General features: G+C 37.7%; 1 protein-coding gene across 10 annotated transcripts in view; it reads right to left on the reverse strand.

Annotated features, from left to right (window-relative positions):
• Positions 1–20,685, reverse strand: part of LOC131438331 (kinase D-interacting substrate of 220 kDa) — a 105,306-nt gene that overhangs the window by 23,982 nt on the left and 60,639 nt on the right. For 6 of the 10 annotated variants that reach the window (XM_058608261.1, XM_058608252.1, XM_058608257.1 and 3 more), the window contains 8 exons: positions 19,935–20,066; positions 18,051–19,869; positions 17,817–17,952; positions 16,285–17,123; positions 16,060–16,225; positions 15,047–16,004; positions 14,924–14,956; positions 2,727–3,431 (listed from right to left, as the gene is read on the reverse strand). In XM_058608261.1, the coding sequence (XP_058464244.1) occupies positions 3,096–3,431; positions 14,924–14,956; positions 15,047–16,004; positions 16,060–16,225; positions 16,285–17,123; positions 17,817–17,952; positions 18,051–19,869; positions 19,935–20,045 (4,398 nt within the window). In that variant the 5' untranslated portion in view covers positions 20,046–20,066 and the 3' untranslated portion in view covers positions 2,727–3,095. Of the gene's footprint in view, positions 1–2,726; positions 3,432–14,923; positions 14,957–15,046; positions 16,005–16,059; positions 16,226–16,284; positions 17,124–17,816; positions 17,953–18,050; positions 19,870–19,934; positions 20,067–20,685 lie in introns of those variants that run through there. The other 4 variants (XM_058608253.1, XM_058608256.1, XM_058608255.1 and 1 more) reach the window with 3 other exon arrangements.

The raw sequence follows: 20,685 nt of genomic DNA on the forward strand, positions 1-20,685 counted from the left end.
CTTTAGAATTTTTACTAAATATAGTTATTATTGGATTTGAATACAATAAATGTAAAATGACTCATCAGTTCATGAATAAAAACTTTAAACCGTATTTTAAAACCTAAATATTTGTCAATTCATTAGTTCTGATTCATGTTTCTCTCACCGATCCTTCCTTATGAAAATTCCTTCTTAAGCCCTGAACTCAAATTGTGTATGGAAACGCATGGTATTCAGTTCTAAGAGCATGTGATATATGATTATAGAACTAAATACCATGCGTCTTCATCGGATGAAGATAATTTGATGGAGACGCATGCTTTTCCGAATGATTTATTTTTTTTAAAGTCTGATGTCTCGTCCACAGTCTGAAAAAATACAGTGTAATGTACTTATAAATGATTTATTTTTGATGTAAAATCTAGAGTGGTACCAAATTTGTAAGTGCAATTAAAAAAAATCGAAAACTTTGAACATTTTTTTTCCACATGACATACATTTTGAAAAATTTAAATAAAATGAAAATCAGAAGAATCACCCTAACTCTACCAATATGGGGGTTAAAGGGTTGAAATTTTGGGAAAATCATCTCCATTATAAACCCTTTCAAACAGCGTATATATTTTCACCTTCTTTTTTTCTGAAATAGGGGTTGGTAATTTCAACAAATTATATTGTCGATATTGAAGAATCCAGGCCTGTGTACAGGAGAGGGGGGGGGGGGGATTAGTTCCATGAAGAATAAAGTACTTATTATATAAAAGTGAAAATAACTTGACAATTCATTCTTCGTTCTCAGAATTTGTTATACAGTGTCAATATTATGGATGGCGCACTTTTTAAAATTTTTGCAACTTCCCCACCTTTCGAAGGCCCAACCCCCTCCCCCCTCCCTTTTTGAATCCACTAATCCCCCCCAGATTGCGTGATGGCGTTTTTTACATAACCCATACATTTAGAAAAAAATTGGGTGACTTTTTTAATTTACTTGAGTTTGAACGAATGCAGTTGGCGAAACCTACAAATATGGGTAAAAAATGATTGTTCACGTGTTATCAAACTCATGCATATAAATTTCCCTATATACTAGAAAAGCGCGGATGAAATTTAAGTTAATACAGATTTGAACAGATACATGACCGAATAGACGAGTAAAATAACTTTTGATCATAATTGATCAATTATTCTTTAAATTAAACCATACAAACTAAGATCCTGTCAGCTTAGAGAGAAATTAGTCTTCAGTTCAGCTTCGCCATCGAACGGCATCACATTGAACATATCATGCCAATTTTATGGGTGCTGCAATTTTGGCGCGCGAATTTGACATTTCTTCCCGCTACTTTAATGACTTGCCTGAGGGCTCCATGCTCGCAAAAAGTATGTTGCTTGGGATTTGTTCGTAAAATGAGAGAGCTAGATATTTTGATAATATGATGTCTTTGGAATTTCCGGGATTTGAAAACAATACCCAACTTCACTTCTTCGAATTTGTTATTTCATCTTACGATTTCCCCATAAACATCATACCACGGAGATTTAGTTGGCTGGATTCGTCACTAGTAATAATAATTCTGGTTTGATTCAACATATATATTAAAATAAATTAACACTCGTTTCAAGCTATTCAAATCAAGTTAAAATAAACCGCGTCATGGTTTGAGTCTATTATAAATTACTTGAAACAACCAGTTTGCAGGTTGAAAGTACTTTACAATGGTTCGAAACAACTATTTTTATAGACAACTAATCGTTTTGTTGTTTTGAACAATCGAGAATTTTCAGCGTGCATCTGTGCACGATGTAAAATGAATTGATGGCCAAACAAGTCATTTCTGTTTTATTATTCTCGCGAGGTTTCGAAGCCCGGTGAAAAAAGAACGACGATCCTTGTGAAAAATTGATGATCAATAGCAGCACTCGCACACCCATAAAATTGAAATGATATGTTCAATGTAATGCCGCGCGATGGCGTAGCTGAACTGAAGACTGATTCCTCTCTAAGCTGACAGGATTTGCTAATACCCAGGGTAGATGCGAGTAAACGTCGGAATCGAAAACCATCGAAACGCTTCGCGTAACGTTTACCGTCTGGCAGCAATAGCATCGTTTGTATTCATAGAATCGTGTGCTTTCATAACCTTGGTGCTTTGCTGTGAATGACCAATCAGAACGATGCTTTCCAACTGATATGTAGCTTACTCCTTCGAAGCCATCGTCTCTGTTAGGGAGAGCCACTAAGTCAGTAGTTTTAGAACGTTAGCAATTCAAATGACACTGCTAGCTATAAATTAAAATATCAATCATATATAATTGAAGTTACATGGTTTCATCCCATCGAATCGTTGCGTAGTAAATAGGTAGTATAAATAAAATTGATGATTGAAACTATATGACTGAACTGTAAGTATTCAAAACCTGACCACTTTACAATACGTTTGTTTCATAGAATTTTTACTCTACCCCTATATAGAAAACAATTATGTGTTCCACAATAAAATGATTATTTTATTAATTTTCTTAAGGTTATAAAATCCTTCAGATCGTTACAGATTATAAAAAACTATTGTAAAATGATCAGGGTGGGGAGAAGCATAAGTTTTTAGTTGAGGCATATTAAATCATATAAGCTTTAACTTTCAAGTGTTAGTTTCCCAGTTAGATAGCCAACGCAAAAACAGTTTATATGAGTAGTGCGCAAAAAAAAACGAAGGTAAAATGTGATATAATAAAACAACATGCTGTCGGTTGCATCGTATTCATATATTCTGTTTGATTAGATGTACACCACGTTATCACTCAATGCGGTCGATTTTAATTGAAAAAGAAATCCTCTACGGTAATGACATTTGGATGAATAGGATTAGCCTAACACAAAGGGCGTGAAAATCATTAAACATTATTGCAAAACGTTTTTCATTCCCAAACGATGTCTTTTATGTTGTGATTTTCATTGGCTTTATAATCGCATTTTAAGTACGTATTGGAATGACAATTTTCAACAAATGATCTAGATCTACTAGAAAACTCGCTACAAAAACGTCGATCGAAAGAAACGCACGGCGTCGTCATAAACTATTTTCACTAAATTAAAAAAAAACAGGAAAATTTGGCTACAGTTTGGTATCATCGACGTGGGATGGGTAGTGTGGCATAATTACAACACTGGAAAGAGACTCGTCGTGCAGGCTATGTGACCTAAGTTGGGAGCGATGTTGGAATGAATCTTCGCCAGTAGCGTTGGATGCGTGATCAAGTAAATTGGGGTTAGTGAAGTTATAGCTTAGCCTCGGCGGTGAACCAATCTCTGAGCTCTCTCGGATTGGTGCTAGATACTGAGAAAACATCTCACCACTGGGACTAGGTCGTTCGCTCCCGACGACGTCTTCGAATGCATCCTCGTTGAGGGTTTGTAGAGCACCGCAAATCATTTGTTCTTCAAGTGTGACCTGGAAAAATAAATTAAAATCAGTTGTCATTTAGATTGTTTGACACCATACCGGACATAGATCGTTCAACATAGAGTTTTAAAAGAGTGTGAATAGATGGAATTGGAAGTGAGACACACATGTTATACGAAAGGTAACAAAAATTTCACATTCTGAGATTATACTCACATATTGAAAGAGTATACGCAATGAGATAAGAAACCTTGTGCTGTCTTGTAGAGATGGTCGGGTAAGCAAATTCGTGAACCTGATCCCGACTGTACCACACCAAAAATAAAAATCTCTACCCTTACCTAACCCGAGCTTGTCAGGTTCATTAATGGGTCGGATTTATAAGCAAATTCTTGAACCCAATCATCTCTGACTGTCTTACTTGCGTTGTTATCACGAAAAAAGTTTAAAATTAAATAATCTAGGAAGGTCACTCTATGTACTTACTTCATTCGGAAAGTAAATTTGGAGATGATTTTAAAACATGAACAACAGCTTGATTCACAAAATTAGACACCAATTAGGAACATTTGTATACAAACATAATATTGTGCCAAAGAAAATCTTTGATTCCTAACAACTAGAGCATTTTTGTTCATACGAATTTACTTTAATTTTCGCTGTTAGTTTTCCTAGTAAAAGTTACAATTATTTTTTTGTACTTGAAGAAAAGAGCATACAACTAGAGTAACGGCACCCCCATTAATTTCAGCTCCAATAGTTATCTGATATACGAAAACCATTAGTTAGAGTGAGATCTACTGTCTCTATTTGATAGATTGACTTCAAGAGTAAGGTGCATTCGCTTCGAGTTCTCGCGTCGCTATAACAGTAATATTGCACAAGTTTCGAACTATTTTTTCTGCGGTATTGCTTCTTATAGGCGAAGCAAAAATACTGTATTCGATTCTATCACAATTCGTTGATTGGAAATCGAGTAATCCACAAAATAACGTGGTGACTCTACAATCGGATAGCTATTGGTACAATTATCCTACTCGAGAGTTTTAAATGGTATGCATGCTCAGAAACCTTTGTCATTCAAGTGTACTGTGCTAATACAGTGAGCTGAAAAAATCGGATCGGGGGAAAATGGAATTATCTGTAGAAAATGTTTGTATCATGATGATGTACCATGATTTTACAACTTTCGCCACGGTTTATCTCATCAACAGTGTACCGATAAACTCGCCTCAACTTTTGGTGATTGATCACAATCGCGGACTACCATGTTTCGATGTTATTTCGCATTCGTGGAACGTCTAAAATTTTCGGTGCATGTGCATGTGTAAATTATCTCGTCTTGGTTTCTCTGCACTGCTTGTGTCTTGGTTAAGCTCGTACCTTTCTAGTAGAGTTTTACGAGCACATCATTGCAATTAACGAATAATTCTGGAGCTCTACAAGGCAGTAACTTGGGAACCTTGCTTTTCACATTATTTTTAACGATGTTTCATTTGCTCTGGGAGATGGCTTTAAACTAGTTTATGTCCACGACTTGAAATTGTACTTCGTGGTTCAAGCTGTGGAGGATTATCGACGACTACAACATCAACTTCAGCTTTTCGTTGATTGGTGTTGCAAAAATAAACTATTCATTAGTGATTCTAAATGCCTGGTAATTACGTTTCATGGAACAATGAGTCCTGTAACTGAACAAGGAGACAACTTCCAAAATTCTCCAGTAAAACGAGTCCAACGGGGCAGCAACTCCTTATATTGAAAATGACTTAACAATGGACCGCAGTATGCTAGGGTTTGTTGAGCGAAAAAATGGCGCGCAGTTCAATCGTCTGTTTCAAAATCAGCACACGAAAGTCCCGAATCGGCCTCCCGTTGGACAATTTATTTGACATTCATTGAACCAACGGTTCAACGGAGAACTTCCGTTGAACGTTTTTTAGAGGGTAATCAGGCGAGCGACCTAAGACAATTAAAAGATCTGTAAAAGTTTATTGGAAAAAATCGTTCAGTTTGAGTGACGTACAACTATCAAACGGTACATACCCCTTTGTTGGTTTTTGTTTCTGGAAAAATGAGAATAACGAGCCACCAAAGATGGATAAATTATTCCATTTTTTATGAATTTTTACATTTTAGAGCTGTGCCTTGTTGTGAATATTTTAAAAACTTACCCTCTGAGAGAGTGACAAGTTTTCGATCGTGAATATCTCTTGTTGTATCTAACGTATCAACATAATTTTTGCTACATGTCATCTAAAATATGATCATCAATTTATGATAACATTTTCAGTTGTATGACATAATCACAAAAAACAGTTCGCTTTCTCATCTCATCCAAGTCAGTCGATAAAACAAAACCGCTTACGTTCGGGACGGAAGAAACCAAGTACAGTATTGTGTAGTGAACAATAGAACGACCTCGAAATGAGTGAACCGAACGAACAAAAGCTACCGTCGACACGAAAGAATACAATTGTTGTTGACTTCAGGCAGTGCAAAATTCGACCTTCGATACGAGAACTTCTAAGACAAGACCTGACAACTGTTGGGCTGCTTTTGTTCTAAAATGGATAAGTTTCTGATTGGCTGATTTTGATGTTGCTACCCGCACATTATGAAAAGAAAAAACTTTTGCAGCGTACGCGAGCAATGATGCCAAGTATAAAGAAAATCAGAAAACAAGTTAATTAAAATGTATAATTTTAGCTCACCAATGAAAATGAAAATTTTCAGAGAATGTCTCACTTTTTTCAATCTCTTTGTAATAAATGTTTATAATGGCAGCACTGTGTAAATAAAATCAGCATCAAGCCATTTTTCTTTTTAGTATATTAAAGTGTAACCAAAAAAGATTTGTTAAATTAGTGTAAACTCGAAACTGTTGTGTTCCACACTGTGGTCGCACTAAGCATTTCTATCCAAACTTAACTTTTTCCGGTTTCCAAAAGATCCGGTAATACGTCAACAATGGATTCGATTTTGCGTTCAACATGAGATATTTCGTGCTTTGTCATCAAAGCTCAATTAATTGTTCTTAAGTGTTAATATATAATAAAAAATGCATTCACCAAAACATTTTTCATGTTTATTGCAAATCAAAAACCTAAAGTCTAAAAATTTAAATTAAATAAATATTTTTTTCTTAGCATAAAGTTATTAAAAATCTGTAAATATGGCTACACTGTAGCCGATACGTTGGTATTTATCCCACAGGGCCAAAATGACGAGAAGGATGATTCGGAAGGAAGAATAAGGGGCCAGTTGTTAGGTCTGGTCTTAGCGAGAACTTGAAGGTTTGCTTAAGGAGCAAATGCATCTTGACATTAAACGTGTGCATTTACTTCAATGCAATAAGACAAATAATGTTGTTTACATCCAGTTTTATAAAGAGTTGGATGCAATTCAATTCGCAAAAGATAATAACAATGTGCCCTATATGGAGCATGACAACATTAGGTACAACATCCCAGTATATATGGAAGATAGTGCTATAGAAGTAAGTGTACATGATCTTTCCTCAAGCGTCATCGATCCTTATATTCACAAAACTATGTCCCAATACGGAGAGATTCTCTCTATCGAAAAAGAAAAGTGGAAAAACTTTTTCCCCGGTATTCTAAATGGCGTACGTTTGTTACGCATGCGCTTGAAGAGGCCTATACCTTCTTATGTGACTTTCGGTTAGGATGCAAGAATCCCGTGCAAATCACTTGTTACCCATGACAATCAGATGGCCACATGTCAATATTGCCAAAAAGCTGTTCACTACGGAAAGCCATGTGATAAACTGAACAAGGAGACAACTTCACCAAAGGACAACGGTGCTTCCTTCACACCAACCCCAAGCAACCCCAGTACACCTGTGACAGCCACCAACAGTATCCCCTATAGAACAAAGTACACCAGCTGCAGTTAAAAACTTACCCTCCAACCAACCAGCAACTGCAACCAATGTACAACAAGGCGCATCTACAGCAACTAGTAACGAACTCAACACTGTGAACAATATCACCGATGAGGCAATGGATAACGAGCCACGAACAAAGTGCCCCTCAATCCTCGCATGAGGGAAATGGAAGCTTCTCTCCCCCTAGAAAAAGGGTGACAACGAGATCCAATACAAAAAAATCGGCTCAATCGGCCACGTAAAGCTTCTACGCACATAGGCCTGAATAAAACTATCTTTTAAATAATAATAATCAGAAATAATTGAAAATTAAAGTTTTCTGAAATATTTGGTATCAACGAGTATCAAAGAAGAAAACTCATGACGCCTTTCTCGTACCCGAGCCGACGGGTTTGATGTAGTAAGCGATATTTTATTTTTGCGTTACCTACGGTTGGTATAAAGATTAACACTGTTAACAGGTTTCGTTAATTCGTCATCTAACACTCGATGTGGATAGACGAATAACCTACTACGACTAATTTCGATTTTGTTTTATTTTTTATTCGCAGTTGTCTACCTACCCAAGCTATGGGTAAAAACCGCCATAGATCCGAGAAGGATCCAAAGGATGCTAAGCGTCTGAAGCCAAGTGATGTACAGGTAAACGACCGTTTGCTGAGTAAAAACCAATATGCTGATCTGCCAGTAGATGTCGAAGAGGAACTGCAGAAGAAGGAAAAAATGCCGCCTTTCTACCTGAAGGGCTTCCCACCAACTCTACGCTCGGATTTCAACACACTGATCAGCAAAGGACTACAGGCAACAATCCGTTTATGTACTGAAGGCTACAAAATAACTGTTCCGGCTTTGAACCACTACAAAGGAGTGGAATGCTATCTGAAGCAGACAAAAGCGGAATACTTCACACACGATATTGCCGCCAACAAACCTATGAAGGTTGTACTTCGAGGACTACCCGACATGATGGAAGCCGAACTAAAGCAGGCACTGTCGGAGGCTGGACTAAAGCCTTTGATGGTATTTAAAATGAAGCGACATAATACGGACAAAAAGTTCAGAGATCAACTGTACCTGATTCATCTGGAGAAGGGCTCCATCACCATGAGTCAACTGAAAACGATTAAATCGTTATTTCACATAATCATCGAATGGCAAAAGTATAAACCGGTACATCGGGATGTCACACAGTGCACGAACTGTTTAAACTACGGCCATGGAGCGAGGAATTGCCACATGAAAAGTCGGTGCGGGAAATGTGCCGAACCACACAATACCAACGATTGCCTACTAGATGACATCGCTGTAAAATGTGTGAACTGTGATGGCGACCATCCATCTACTAGCAAATCGTGTCCCAAACGTGCTGAGTTCACAAAAATTCGACAACAGGCATCCCGTAAACAATCAACGCGCAAGAATGTTCCACAGAAGGATGAAGTTAATTTCCCACGGCTCCCACCGAAGAGGGATATTCCGAATTTGCCGCCACTTCCTCGCAGCAATCCAAAGACTTCAGCCGCTGGATCTCAAAAAGAATCTTCCTCAAGAATCCCTCCTGGATGGGGCAATAATCAACCACAAGCAAAGGATGACTCTTATGATTTATTCTCTGCTGAACAACTGATCGTCATTTTTGAAACAATGACAACAAAACTACGAAACTGCAGAACGCGGTTAGATCAAATCAACGCCTTAGGCAAATTCATCATCGAATATGCAATATAATGAGTTGGTTGTAGTAAATTGGAATGCTTGCTCACTCAGGAGCAAAACTGCTGAATTGTCCGACTTTCTTCAAGAGAAGAATGCCGATATTGCTATTTTAACTGAAACTCATCTTAAACCTGAAATTTCTATTTTTATTTCCAATTACAGGATTCACAGGCTCGACAGGACAACTACCAGAGGAGGGGGAGTTGCCATTGCCGTTAAACGATCCATTCAGCACAGGCTTCTGTCAGCCTTTAAATTGCAACTCATAGAAGCCATCGGAATTGAGATTACAACGACGATGGGACCCATCATCATCATTGCAGCGTACTGCCCCAAACAAACCAATCTTCGAGATGGTACGTGTGCATCATTGAAGCGAGATCTGGCTATGCTCACTCGACGACAGAACAAATTCATCATTGCTGGGGACCTGAACGCACGGCATGAGCTGTGGGGAAACAGAAGACAGAATCGAAACGGATTCGTACTTGCCGAAGATTACGAAGCTGGACAATACAACATCTTCGCTCCGGATCAACCAACGCGACTTTCCAGATCGGGAGTTCATTCCATTTTGGATAACGTTTGTTTTCAACGAGCTCTCTTCCGACCACTTTCCAGTAATATTGACGTTGGGATCTTCACCAGAAACAGTGCCTATTCAACCTCGGAGGAACTATTATCGCACCGATTGGGTCCAATTTCAACATATCGCCGACCAACTTATTAATATCGATTTGCCACTTGATTCCCCGATGGAAATCGATGCAGCGCTATCTTCCTTCCAGCATTCAATCACAGTCGCTCGTGATAGGACGGTTCCAGTACAACATATGCCGAGTTCCTCTCTTCAAATCGACAGTGTCACCAAGAAACTCATCCGACTTCGGAATATCTACCGGAGGCAGTATCAACGAACTGGCATCCTAGATAGGAAGACTACTTATAACAACTTAACTAGGATAATCCAGGAACGGATATCTGAGCTTCGCAACAGGAACTTCCAGCAAAAGCTTCGAGAAATTCTCCCACATTCAAAGCCCTTCTGGTCCTTAACGAAGGTGCTTAAGAAAAAACCGAAGCCTATTCCTCCTCTGATGTCACCCAGGACGCAGCTGAAGGAATACCTTTAATCACACCAGTAGAGAAGGCAAATGCGCTAGGCCAGCAGTTTGTGTGTTCTCACAATTTAGGACTTAACATTGTTAGTCCATATGAAAGAGCCGTTGCTGATAGCGTAGCTGAGGTTGACCAATCAGACAGCTTGGTTCCTGAGGAAAGTAGAGTCACTGCGAATGAGCTGATGGCTTTTGTGAAAAAACCCAAAAATATGAAGGCCCCCGGTTTCGACAACACATTCAACATTGAGCTGAAACATTTGAGTATTCGCTCATTTGTCTTCTTAGCTAAAATTTTTAACAGGTGCTGGGAGCTTGGTTACTTCCCTTCAATGTGGAAATTAGCTAAAGTTATCCCAGTTTTGAAACCGGGGAAAGATCCTTCCTTTTCCAAGAGCTATCGGCCCGTCAGCTTACTCTCTGCCCTATCCAAGCTGTTTGAAAAGTCAATACAAAGGCGAATTCTTGCTTTCGCAGATGAACAGGATATATTTCTGGAAGAACAGTTTGGGTTCCGGAAAGGAAGATCCACCATCCACCAACTCACAAGGGTTAACAACGTCATCCAGCAAAACAAATCAGTGTCCAAAACGACTGCCATGGCAATATTGGATATTGAAAAGGCATTCGATAATGTGTGGCACGATGGACTGGTGTTCAAACTGCATCGGTATAATTTTCCCATGTATCTTATTAAAATTATCAAAAATTATCTTGCAGATAGAGCATTCCAGGTTTCTCTGAATAATGCACTTTCAGAAAGATTTACTATTCCTGCTGGTGTACCCCAGGGAAGTATCCTAGGTCCCATCCTATACAACATTTTCACATCAGACATCCCACCTCTTCCAGGTGGTGGTGTTCTGTCACAATTTGCTGATGATACTGCCATTCTTTACAAAGGTCGTGTCATTAATGCTCTGAAAAATAAACTACAGACAGGTCTGGACGCTTTAACGGAATATTTTACAAGCTGGAAAATTGTGATCAATGCAGCAAAAACTCAGGTCATCTTGTTTCCACATTCAAGATCTCCAAAACTTGTTCCATCAGACGAATGCAGAATACGATTCGGTGATGAGGTCATTCAATGGTCCGATGAAGTTATCTATCTAGGACTCACCTTTGACAGACATCTGATATTCAGGTCACATGTTGACAAAATCGTGCAAAAATGCAGCATACTCATTAGGTCTCTGTATCCGCTGATTTGTAGAACATCTAAACTATGCCTGAAGAATCAGATGGCTGTCTATAAACAAATCATCTACCCCGCAATTGAATACGCAATCCCTGTTTGGCGGGGCTGTGCACGAACACACAAACTTAGGCTTCAGCGCATTCAAAGTAAGATCTTAAAGATGATTCTAAATCTACCCCCTTGGACATGAACTAGTGAAGTACATGAGATGGCCTCACTGGATATACTAGAACAAAAATTCGAACAATACTGCACGAAATTTGAAGAGAGGTGCTCAATCTCTGAAATACAAATAATTCAAAATTTGTACGTATTAGGTTAAGGATAGTTATAAGTAGGTAGACATTTTATAAATAATTAAAATAAATATTATGATTAAACATTAGTATGTAAAACAAGAGTAACTAAAACACCTAATATTAATAACGAATCGTATGAACAACAAAGATGAAAGGCCAAAGGGTCAAAACACTTGTACTGTAAAATGTTGATGTAATACACAAAAATAAGATTAATAAACAGATATTTATGCAAAAAAAAAAAACAGGTTTCGTTCATTCTAGTATGTGCAGTTGACTGAGCAGGCAGTAAAGCAAGTGCTTGATTCTAGTTGGATCAGACTCCAGTATCAAAAATTCAGTTGCGCCATCCAGCTGCTGGTCGTTTGCATTGGAGCAAAATACAACGAAAAGTGAACAATGGTGGGGAAATAATTATATAAAATTAACCCTTCTATTTAGAGCCATTAGACTATTGTCTAAGGAACTATTAGAATTACTTATCTATTGAAATATTCAAATCGAAAGTGAAAATAGTCAGTTTAGGGAAAGATAGATTCTAACTAGAAAATTTTTGCATACTTTTCATACTTTTTTAAATTGGATTGTGTATACAAATTATTCGTAATATTTAAATTTTTTATTTAAATAATCCGTACGTCAGTGTAGGTGCATCATTTCAAATTCTAGTAGTAAAACGGGGAGAGCTTGCACAATTTACATAATCGATCAACTAACTGATATTCGGAAGCGTGCCAGGTTTATTCGTATTCACGTTATCCAGTTATGTCTCTGGCATCACCCACCCACCTTTCCCGAGTAACAATTTTTGTTATGCTAGCTTATTTGTGACTAGTTTGCAACCAGATATTTGAGTTATTGTTACTAACATCTAACCACTTGCGTGACTCAAAAAGCGCAGTTTCTACTAGTTTCTATGTCGGTTAAAAATAAGTTCTCGTTACGTTGTAATGCCATACTCAAATAACTTATTTTCCATAACTTTAATATAACTTATTTTCAAGTAAACTAGTTGAAACTTTGTTGCCATCGACATTATAAACATTGAATGAATCCATAATGTTTTCCTATCAACAATAAAAAGACAGTATAGTACTTGAAATTAAACATTTAATACAAGGTACAAATGTCACAACGATTATAAAACTGTCGAGCGGAATTCAATTTTACTTAACTGTTTTTTTATGCGCCGTCAAATAAAATCTGTTTATAAAAATATAAAGAATGAACAACAAAATAATTCTATGTTCAAAATGCTCAAAATTGTTCCAAGTAGAGTGATTTCTCATCATTTTAAATTCATATATCATGAGAATTATAATATTATCAGAATCGATGTTTCTATATTGTTTTCTTCGAGTTTATAATAGTGTATAGAACAAAAATTATTTTCGTCAAAAAGTAGTTTTAAAAAAGTAAAATCCTGGTTTTATTTACGTTTCATACACTTTTTGAGACTCCACATTGTGTTCGCCATATTCAAGCCACCAATAAAAGTTTTTTTGGTTACATTTTCGTTATCATAACGTTGCGAAAACCTACCGATAACTATCTGAATCAATGCAGAAATTGTATGTTATAATCTTATAATATCAAAGTTATTGCTACATCACTTAACCGTAACGATTTACATATACGCTTACGTATTTATAATGGTTTCGCAACCTTTTTTTAACTAGTAGCTAAAACCAGAGCTGTGATTAAAGATATGTTAGAATCAAGTAACGATAATTTACAAATGATTGCTAGTTCAATGTTTACGTTATAAAGAAACACTGCCGTCACCTTGTTTCAACCAGCATAACATAAAAAACATGTTCGTGCTCTTATTGCAACATAGTTTGGACTTAGTCGCATCAGAACTAGTTGCGGATTGCTACTCGGGTTTTTAAGAAACGTTAAGTTTCTCAAGGCGAAAAACAAGTTTAACGAATGCACCGGAAGAGTTATATATGGCCTTGGAATTGCTGACTAGTTGATAAGTTGTGGTGATCATAAAGTTTCTGTGTGTTTTTAAATACGTTTTCCTTAAACTTTTTAAAAATTTCCGATTAACTTAGTGTTATTAGGTTTATTTTTTTTCAAATCTGACAATCTAAGAAACACCAAATCTTTGTACTGTTGCATGAAAAATTTGTAGCATTCCATGAACATTCCAGTTCTAAAACAAATGAACATGCAGTTTGAACCGAATTGAAAATTAATCCTAAAAATAAGGTTTGTTATATTGTACCGATATCACGATCGGCACTATCTCTATTACACATCAACTGAGAACATTATGTTGATTATGAAGCTGGAAGGGAAAGTTGCAGGTTTGTGTGCGGTTTCGGAATATTTCTTTAGCTACTTTACACAACTTTGCATATAACCCCTTCAAGAAATATCTATTTTTTCATTTAAAATAGAATTCAATCAGTCTTTAAGCATTAGTTCTTGTTATTTTTAAAATGCATGTTAGTATTAAGGGGTTACAGCACTGTAGAAAAAGAAAGAGAATGATTTTTTTGTGGAATTATTTTGGGATCTCGGTAGTTATCTCCACAGAGGTTCGTAGGGGTTTTTGAAAATTGTGAATATTTTTTTATGAACAATTTTGTGATGAAAAAATGCGGTTTTATTTTCAAAGGGCTGCCATTTTACAGAAAATCAATTAATTAAAAAAGAACCCCTCTGTGGAGAAAACTTCGCGGAAATGCCGCCAAGCCGCCATTTTGTTTTTCAATTTTTAAAACTGATCATTTTTTTGTACTTAAATAAAATGATTGAAAAGTATCTATAAATAAATAAATAATTGAAAAGTATCTTATAAAAAAATCGGATTACTCCATTTTTTGGATCCCAAAATAATTCCCCAAAAAAGTCCTTCTCTTTTTTGTTCTACAGTGGTGTAACCCCTTAAGTCTACTCAAGAATTTTAATTATAAAAATATCTAAGACATCATTGAAAGCTGAACAGTTTTGTTAACTACAAAGGTAGTAAAAAAGGAATACCAATGCAACAGATTGAACAAAGAATATGGGTGAAACAACAAACATCAAATGTCATCCAATTCCACTAGTGCTGGGTTGAAAAATTATAATAACATTACCAAATTATACCTGAGCTCGCCGTTCTATTATATTTAAACCTATTCACACCTAAACTTATAATCGAAATTTGTATTATCATGTTAAAATAGACGGAAAAAGTGGGGGAATAACATACAAGAATTCTAAACTTATAAAACAGCGAAAGAATGCTTTAAAAACACGTTACGAGCGAAACACAACCATTTAAGGAACACCGTTGGTACCTGTAAATATTCATAATCGTGAATCTTGGTAAGCTGCACATCCAAGTATGAGTAACTAGTTAGCTTCATGTACTCCTTGGGAACATTTTTTACTGAACTAAACTATCAACAGAAATAACATACCTGTTTTTCCATAACGTTCTGAGGCTTTTGTCTGATAGGCTGGAATACAGAAGAGGATGTAGACGGCTGGCTTGAATTGGCAATGTTGTCCGCCATTTCCATGGTATCAGCCGAACCATTTGCAAAGGTTGTCGTCTTCGACGTTTTCCTCGAGGCTTTATTTTCTCTTAGAGAAGTAATAACCATTTTAAAAATTTCCCAATGTCCAAAGCTCAGACCAAGCACTGATTTGAGTTCGTCTAAACTGCATAAAGACAACACTCGCCCCGAAATAGCGTTTTCGCGCAATATAGGAGACAGCTTTTCCAGAGCCGGCCTAAGATCATTAATTTTACCGATTAAGTCTATTAGATCCTCTACGGATAGTTTGGCAAGTTGAAGATTAGACACGTCAAAATCGATTGGTGGTGAACCAACCGTAGAGGGATTCTTAGTTGTATTTTTGAAGCTTCCAGTTAAGGATGATAGGCCATTGGAATGATTATCATTTGCATGTTCGATTAGTATGCTAGTGGAATTTGGTTTTTTAAGACTACCGGTATCTGGAGGCTGCAGAAGGCTGGCTAGGTTATGATTGTAATAGTTCATCATAGCCATAGTCGGCGGTGTATTGTAAAATCCTCCCCAATTGGGAAGGGCGTTAGCATGTTGGGCGGCGGGGTGCATGATATTCTGATGTAAATGTCTCGTGGAAGCGAACCCATTGTGTAGTTTCATTGATGGGATTGAGTTTTTAGCAGGCATTAGTATGCCTTCATCTTCCAGTGCTTGCTGGTCTTCTTTCAGAACTTTTCTTAGGTACGGATCAAGGTTGATTGTAAATGGCAAGAATATACGCAAATCCGATACTAGGAGATCCGATTTATGAAGCTGTAAGAAAGCATCTAATTTACGTTCGTCGCGGTCAAGATCGAGTAAGTTAGCAGCCTCTCGGAGACAGGCGATTTTTGGCCGGACCCTAGAAATTTGGTCATTAATCAATCTTATCGCATTTCAAAAACATGAAAACTTACTTATCATAAACTGATTGCAGTGACGTTGAATCATCGAAACTATCAGATGCTTGATCATGTTCTAAAACGATCATACTTGCACGTAGAGGCCATTGCTCTGTCAGGTTTATCCAGGAACTTAAACGATACCAACTAAAATCGATTTGAAACGCTTTTAACAATCGCACTGAAAGAGAGGATGGTATTATTAAAGCTTTCGTGTGAAGAAAAGTTACATTTAGTTACCCGTAATGTAAATAACATTCATCAATCGCCTCATGCTACGTGGATTCACGTCACTGAAGTAGTCGTCAGTAAGAATGATCTTTGACAAGTCGACAGGATGATTTTGGCCCAGTTTGTGTAAGTTTGATCCAATGGAACTAGCAATTGATTCCGAAACTCTCATCTTTTTACTTCCTGTTCTCGATGGACCCGACATTCCTCTAAGTTTTTCTTGACTGGACATGATTTCCGATGCATTCGACAGTCTCCGTGCTGAAGCAGAATGTCCTAAGTGTGTATCGTCATCTCTGCTGGAATCCGGTATTATCCTGCGATAGGTTGCCAGTGCAGTACTTTGAGCTCGTTGTACTTTTCGTAGCCCCGAATTTTGCAAATATACTGGGAGATGTACCAAGTTTCGCAGGAAATCATGCCCTCCAATTCCACCTTCAGTAAACAAGCGTTTACTATTAGCTTCTGCAGCTTTTGCAACCACATGCGGATCAACGGCCAATAACAAAACAAATGGGCGTTGCGGTCCTGATAGAAGAGTTTGAACTGCATTCAAAATAGTTAGAGTACGTTCAGTATCGCAAGAATCTAGGGCGTCAACGACTCCGACCAGTCGACTCTGTTGATTAGTGAACGCATCTAAGCATCGGACCATGTCAGTCATGAGACTGACTTCCGCTCCTAATGCCGTTAGTGAAGCAGCCTCATTGCAATTGAATGCTCGTTTTAGATGTTTCCCTTGTGACATGAATAGTGCTCCAACCAGCTTAGACCATGCATGCAAATTAGCGATCGTTCCAGCCAGGAGAAAACCGATCAGAATATAAATAGCTACTGCTATTTCGTCTCTGCAAAAAGAAAACAGTTCGAGTATTCACCTTCGAAAACCAAATTGATTGAGTCTTTTGCTATACAATCTAGATACCGAAACAACATAATAATATAAGAGTGTAATGCAATTTGACTGTTTTGAGAAATAAATTATGGAGCTGAAACATATATACAATAACAAGAATATTCGACACTCTGAAACCAACAGGTTCATAAATCCGAAAATAATCTTCCACTTTTTCATTCATTTTTATTCTGGACGAATATGTGTTACATTTGCTACTTTTAAACTGTATCTGTTAGAATCTGTCAGCAATTGATTCAGACATTAAAGAAGTCTACGACTAGCAGACGAAATAAGTATTTGTAAAAGTTAATAGAATTATAAGGAAAGTTTCTTGAACTTTTGCTTTTGATTATAATGACCATTAATTAAACAGCCGCAGTTATCTACATCAAAACTAGGACTGGTAATCAGAAAAACGATCAGTGAGGAAGATATACTTTCCATTTTATCACAATATAATATTGTTAGAGACAGTATAGCCCTAGTTACAACAATATTTTCTCAGATATAATTATGACCACCGCAGTTGCAATTAATAGCAGTTTTTCGTGAAGTAGTATCTAGTAGTAGATAGTTGATATCTAGTCATTTTAATTATCACTTGTTTAAAACAAAAACAGAAAAGTAGTTTTTTCCGACTTACCGTCCGTCTGCTGCGTATTCCGAATAGACTATTGAAAGCGATGCTGTAGTAATCATACCCAAAACGCCCAGTTCGAATAATAACACTACAGGAACACAGCACATGCGGCGCCACCTCCAGCCACCAGTCGATTTTACTACAATAAGGAATGGAATGATCATTTCGATGGATATTTGAATCGAATTAAATTTGTTACTTGTAAAATAGGTACCTATTTTATATACGTTAACTTACACGGTTTTGGTCGAAAAGCACGATAAATTCCCGTCGCCAAAGATCCATAATGAGCCTCGATAGCATCGAACAGGGAAGCTAACATCAGTGCTATTGCTACATCTCCATTCGGTGCAGCGCCACTGGCTTCAGCAAAATGAAATCGCACCGGCATTGGTTGGGAGTCATTCTGTGGACCAGGCGGGTGACAGAATGCAACTTGTAGAATCAAACGTAGTCTTCCAAGCTTCCGCGAAAGTCCATAATTCAACGAATATATCCATTCTAGATCATACCGTCTATCCAGGAACTTCAGGAGATAGTTGATAAAATACACTAGAAATAATAGTGAAACTCCAGTCACAATACCCCAAGTGTAGCACCAGGTAGCCAGACCGACAATGGTACCAATAACAATTGTCACATGCAGACAAATCAGAAAGAATAAAAATGGTGCTCTTATGGGTGGTTCGGACCATTGTTGAGCAAAGCTTCTCATTTCCTCTCGCAATTTTGCCAACAAAAAACTTTTACCACTGCCCCATTTCGCGTATAAACCTACAGTAATCGGCATTGTGAGGGTAGGTTCACTAAGTACATCCGCTAGAGCCGACGAATATAACCCGTATCCTAGCATTCCCTCTGAATCTTCATTTGCGTTCAATCGTCTTGCGCCAAACACCTGCCCAAGAATCGTTTTCTGATGCATTGCATCAATACCGTACGGCGTCTCACCTGCTTTATTCGAACGATACAGTAATTGACTGTACTTAGGATTGCTCAACAGAGCTTCGACAATAGCTTTAGAACGCGCTCTCATTGCTACGTGTAACGCAGTATCGCCTCGTTTATCGCAAGCACCGACTTTAGCCTTTCTTTCCAGTAACATTTGTACCATTTCTAAATATCTGTTCCGTACCGCTCGTAGAAGCGGTGTGTCTCCATCTTTAGTTGATAGCTCCAAGTCCGGGTTGGAGTGTAAGATAAGTTTTACGAGTGTTGTGTGGCCCTTCTCGACAGCGGTGTATAAGGCAGTTTTTCTATCTTTTCCCTGTATATCTACGTCAACGTGACGTTTTAACAGAATTTCTACTACACTGCGGTAACCTCCTTTAACAGCATTAATGAGCGGCGTATCGCCTGCGCGATCCTGTACATTCACATAAGCTCCAGCAGATATCAAAGCGGATGCAACTTCCGTGAGTCCCTCGCGACAGGCTATGGACAGTGCAGTCATACCATCCTTGTCCAAGGCGTTCACATTTGGCTTGCGTTCCAACAGAAGCGAAACACACTCCTGGTAACCCCCACTTACGGCAACCAAGAGTGGTGTCCACGAGTACATGCCTGCTGTATCAACATTGGCTCCTGCCTTCAACAAAACATCTACAATTTCCGCATTTCCTTTTCGACAAGCCCAAACCAGAGGAGTCGTTCCATACTTGTCGCCTACATTCGGTTTTGCTCCTCCACTATTTATCAACAGTTTAACGATCTCGGTGTGACCACGTCCGGAAGCCCAGAGTAAAGGATTCAAATGATAGTTGCCATGAACTTGAACATCAGCTCCTCTCTGCAATAACAATGATACCACGGCTGTGTGTCCCTTGTAGGATCCCCACATAAGAGCGGTCCAGCCACCCATGTCGCGATGTTCAATTTCTGCCCCATTATCTAACAAAAGCTCCACTATATCCACGTGTCCTGCCTTTGCTGCGAACTGCAATGCTGACCAACTATCCAAGTCCTGTGCCTGCACTTCAGCACCACGTGCGATTAGCTCCTTCGCGAAACTTGTAGCACCCCGGCCACTGGCTATCATCAACACGGTAGTTCCATTCTATTGTAGAAAAAAATTTGAAATATTATAAAAGCATTTACAAGCAAGTTTATTTATTTCGTTACTTCATCGCGGTCATCAACTTGCAACTGTCGAGTGCCAAGGAACGTTTTAAGTCCAACAAGATCATCCGCTTCTAAGTACTGCAATAATGCACGATGGCTCAGGGATCCCATTGAATCGCATCGATTCAATGCCTGCAACGATACCAAGAGTGGCAGAGAACAAACAAAAATTATGATTAAACATTTTATTGTGAAGAAAATTGTTTTGTTAAAATTACGGAAAACGGAAAAAAAACAATATTCAACTCAACTCAACCAGAGCAAATCTAGTGTTTTGCGCGTTAGAAGCTTGCGGCATAGTGGCAATACAGCTTTCGGGAGGTAATGCATCGACTAGATAGCTAGGTTAGATTGCAGCGTAGTTGTAGTTGTTAATAGAATATCCTATGTAAATGTTTTCTGTAAACAGCTAGTAGATATAGAGATAGATTTTTGAATCTGTTATAAAGATTACTTGATGACTATCTGGGATAAAGTTAATTTCCATTACTGGTTTGTTGGAATTAATCCTGTTCACACATCGAGACTAACACAGATAGATGTAAATTATCGACTTCTATTAATTACGGTGATGATACAAACTAGAATAACGTGCTCACTGAATTTTTGTAATACATTTGTATTGGACCTAAATTACAATTGTAACTATTGCTATGTTCTGAATCTAACAGTTGTAGCATCCGATACTTTTAATTAGATTGAATTAAAGTCGCTAGTTGGTTGATTGAATTTATTATATTTAATATTATAA

Source organism: Malaya genurostris, chromosome 3 (genome assembly GCF_030247185.1).
Source record: "Malaya genurostris strain Urasoe2022 chromosome 3, Malgen_1.1, whole genome shotgun sequence".
Classification (NCBI taxonomy): domain Eukaryota; kingdom Metazoa; phylum Arthropoda; class Insecta; order Diptera; family Culicidae; genus Malaya; species Malaya genurostris.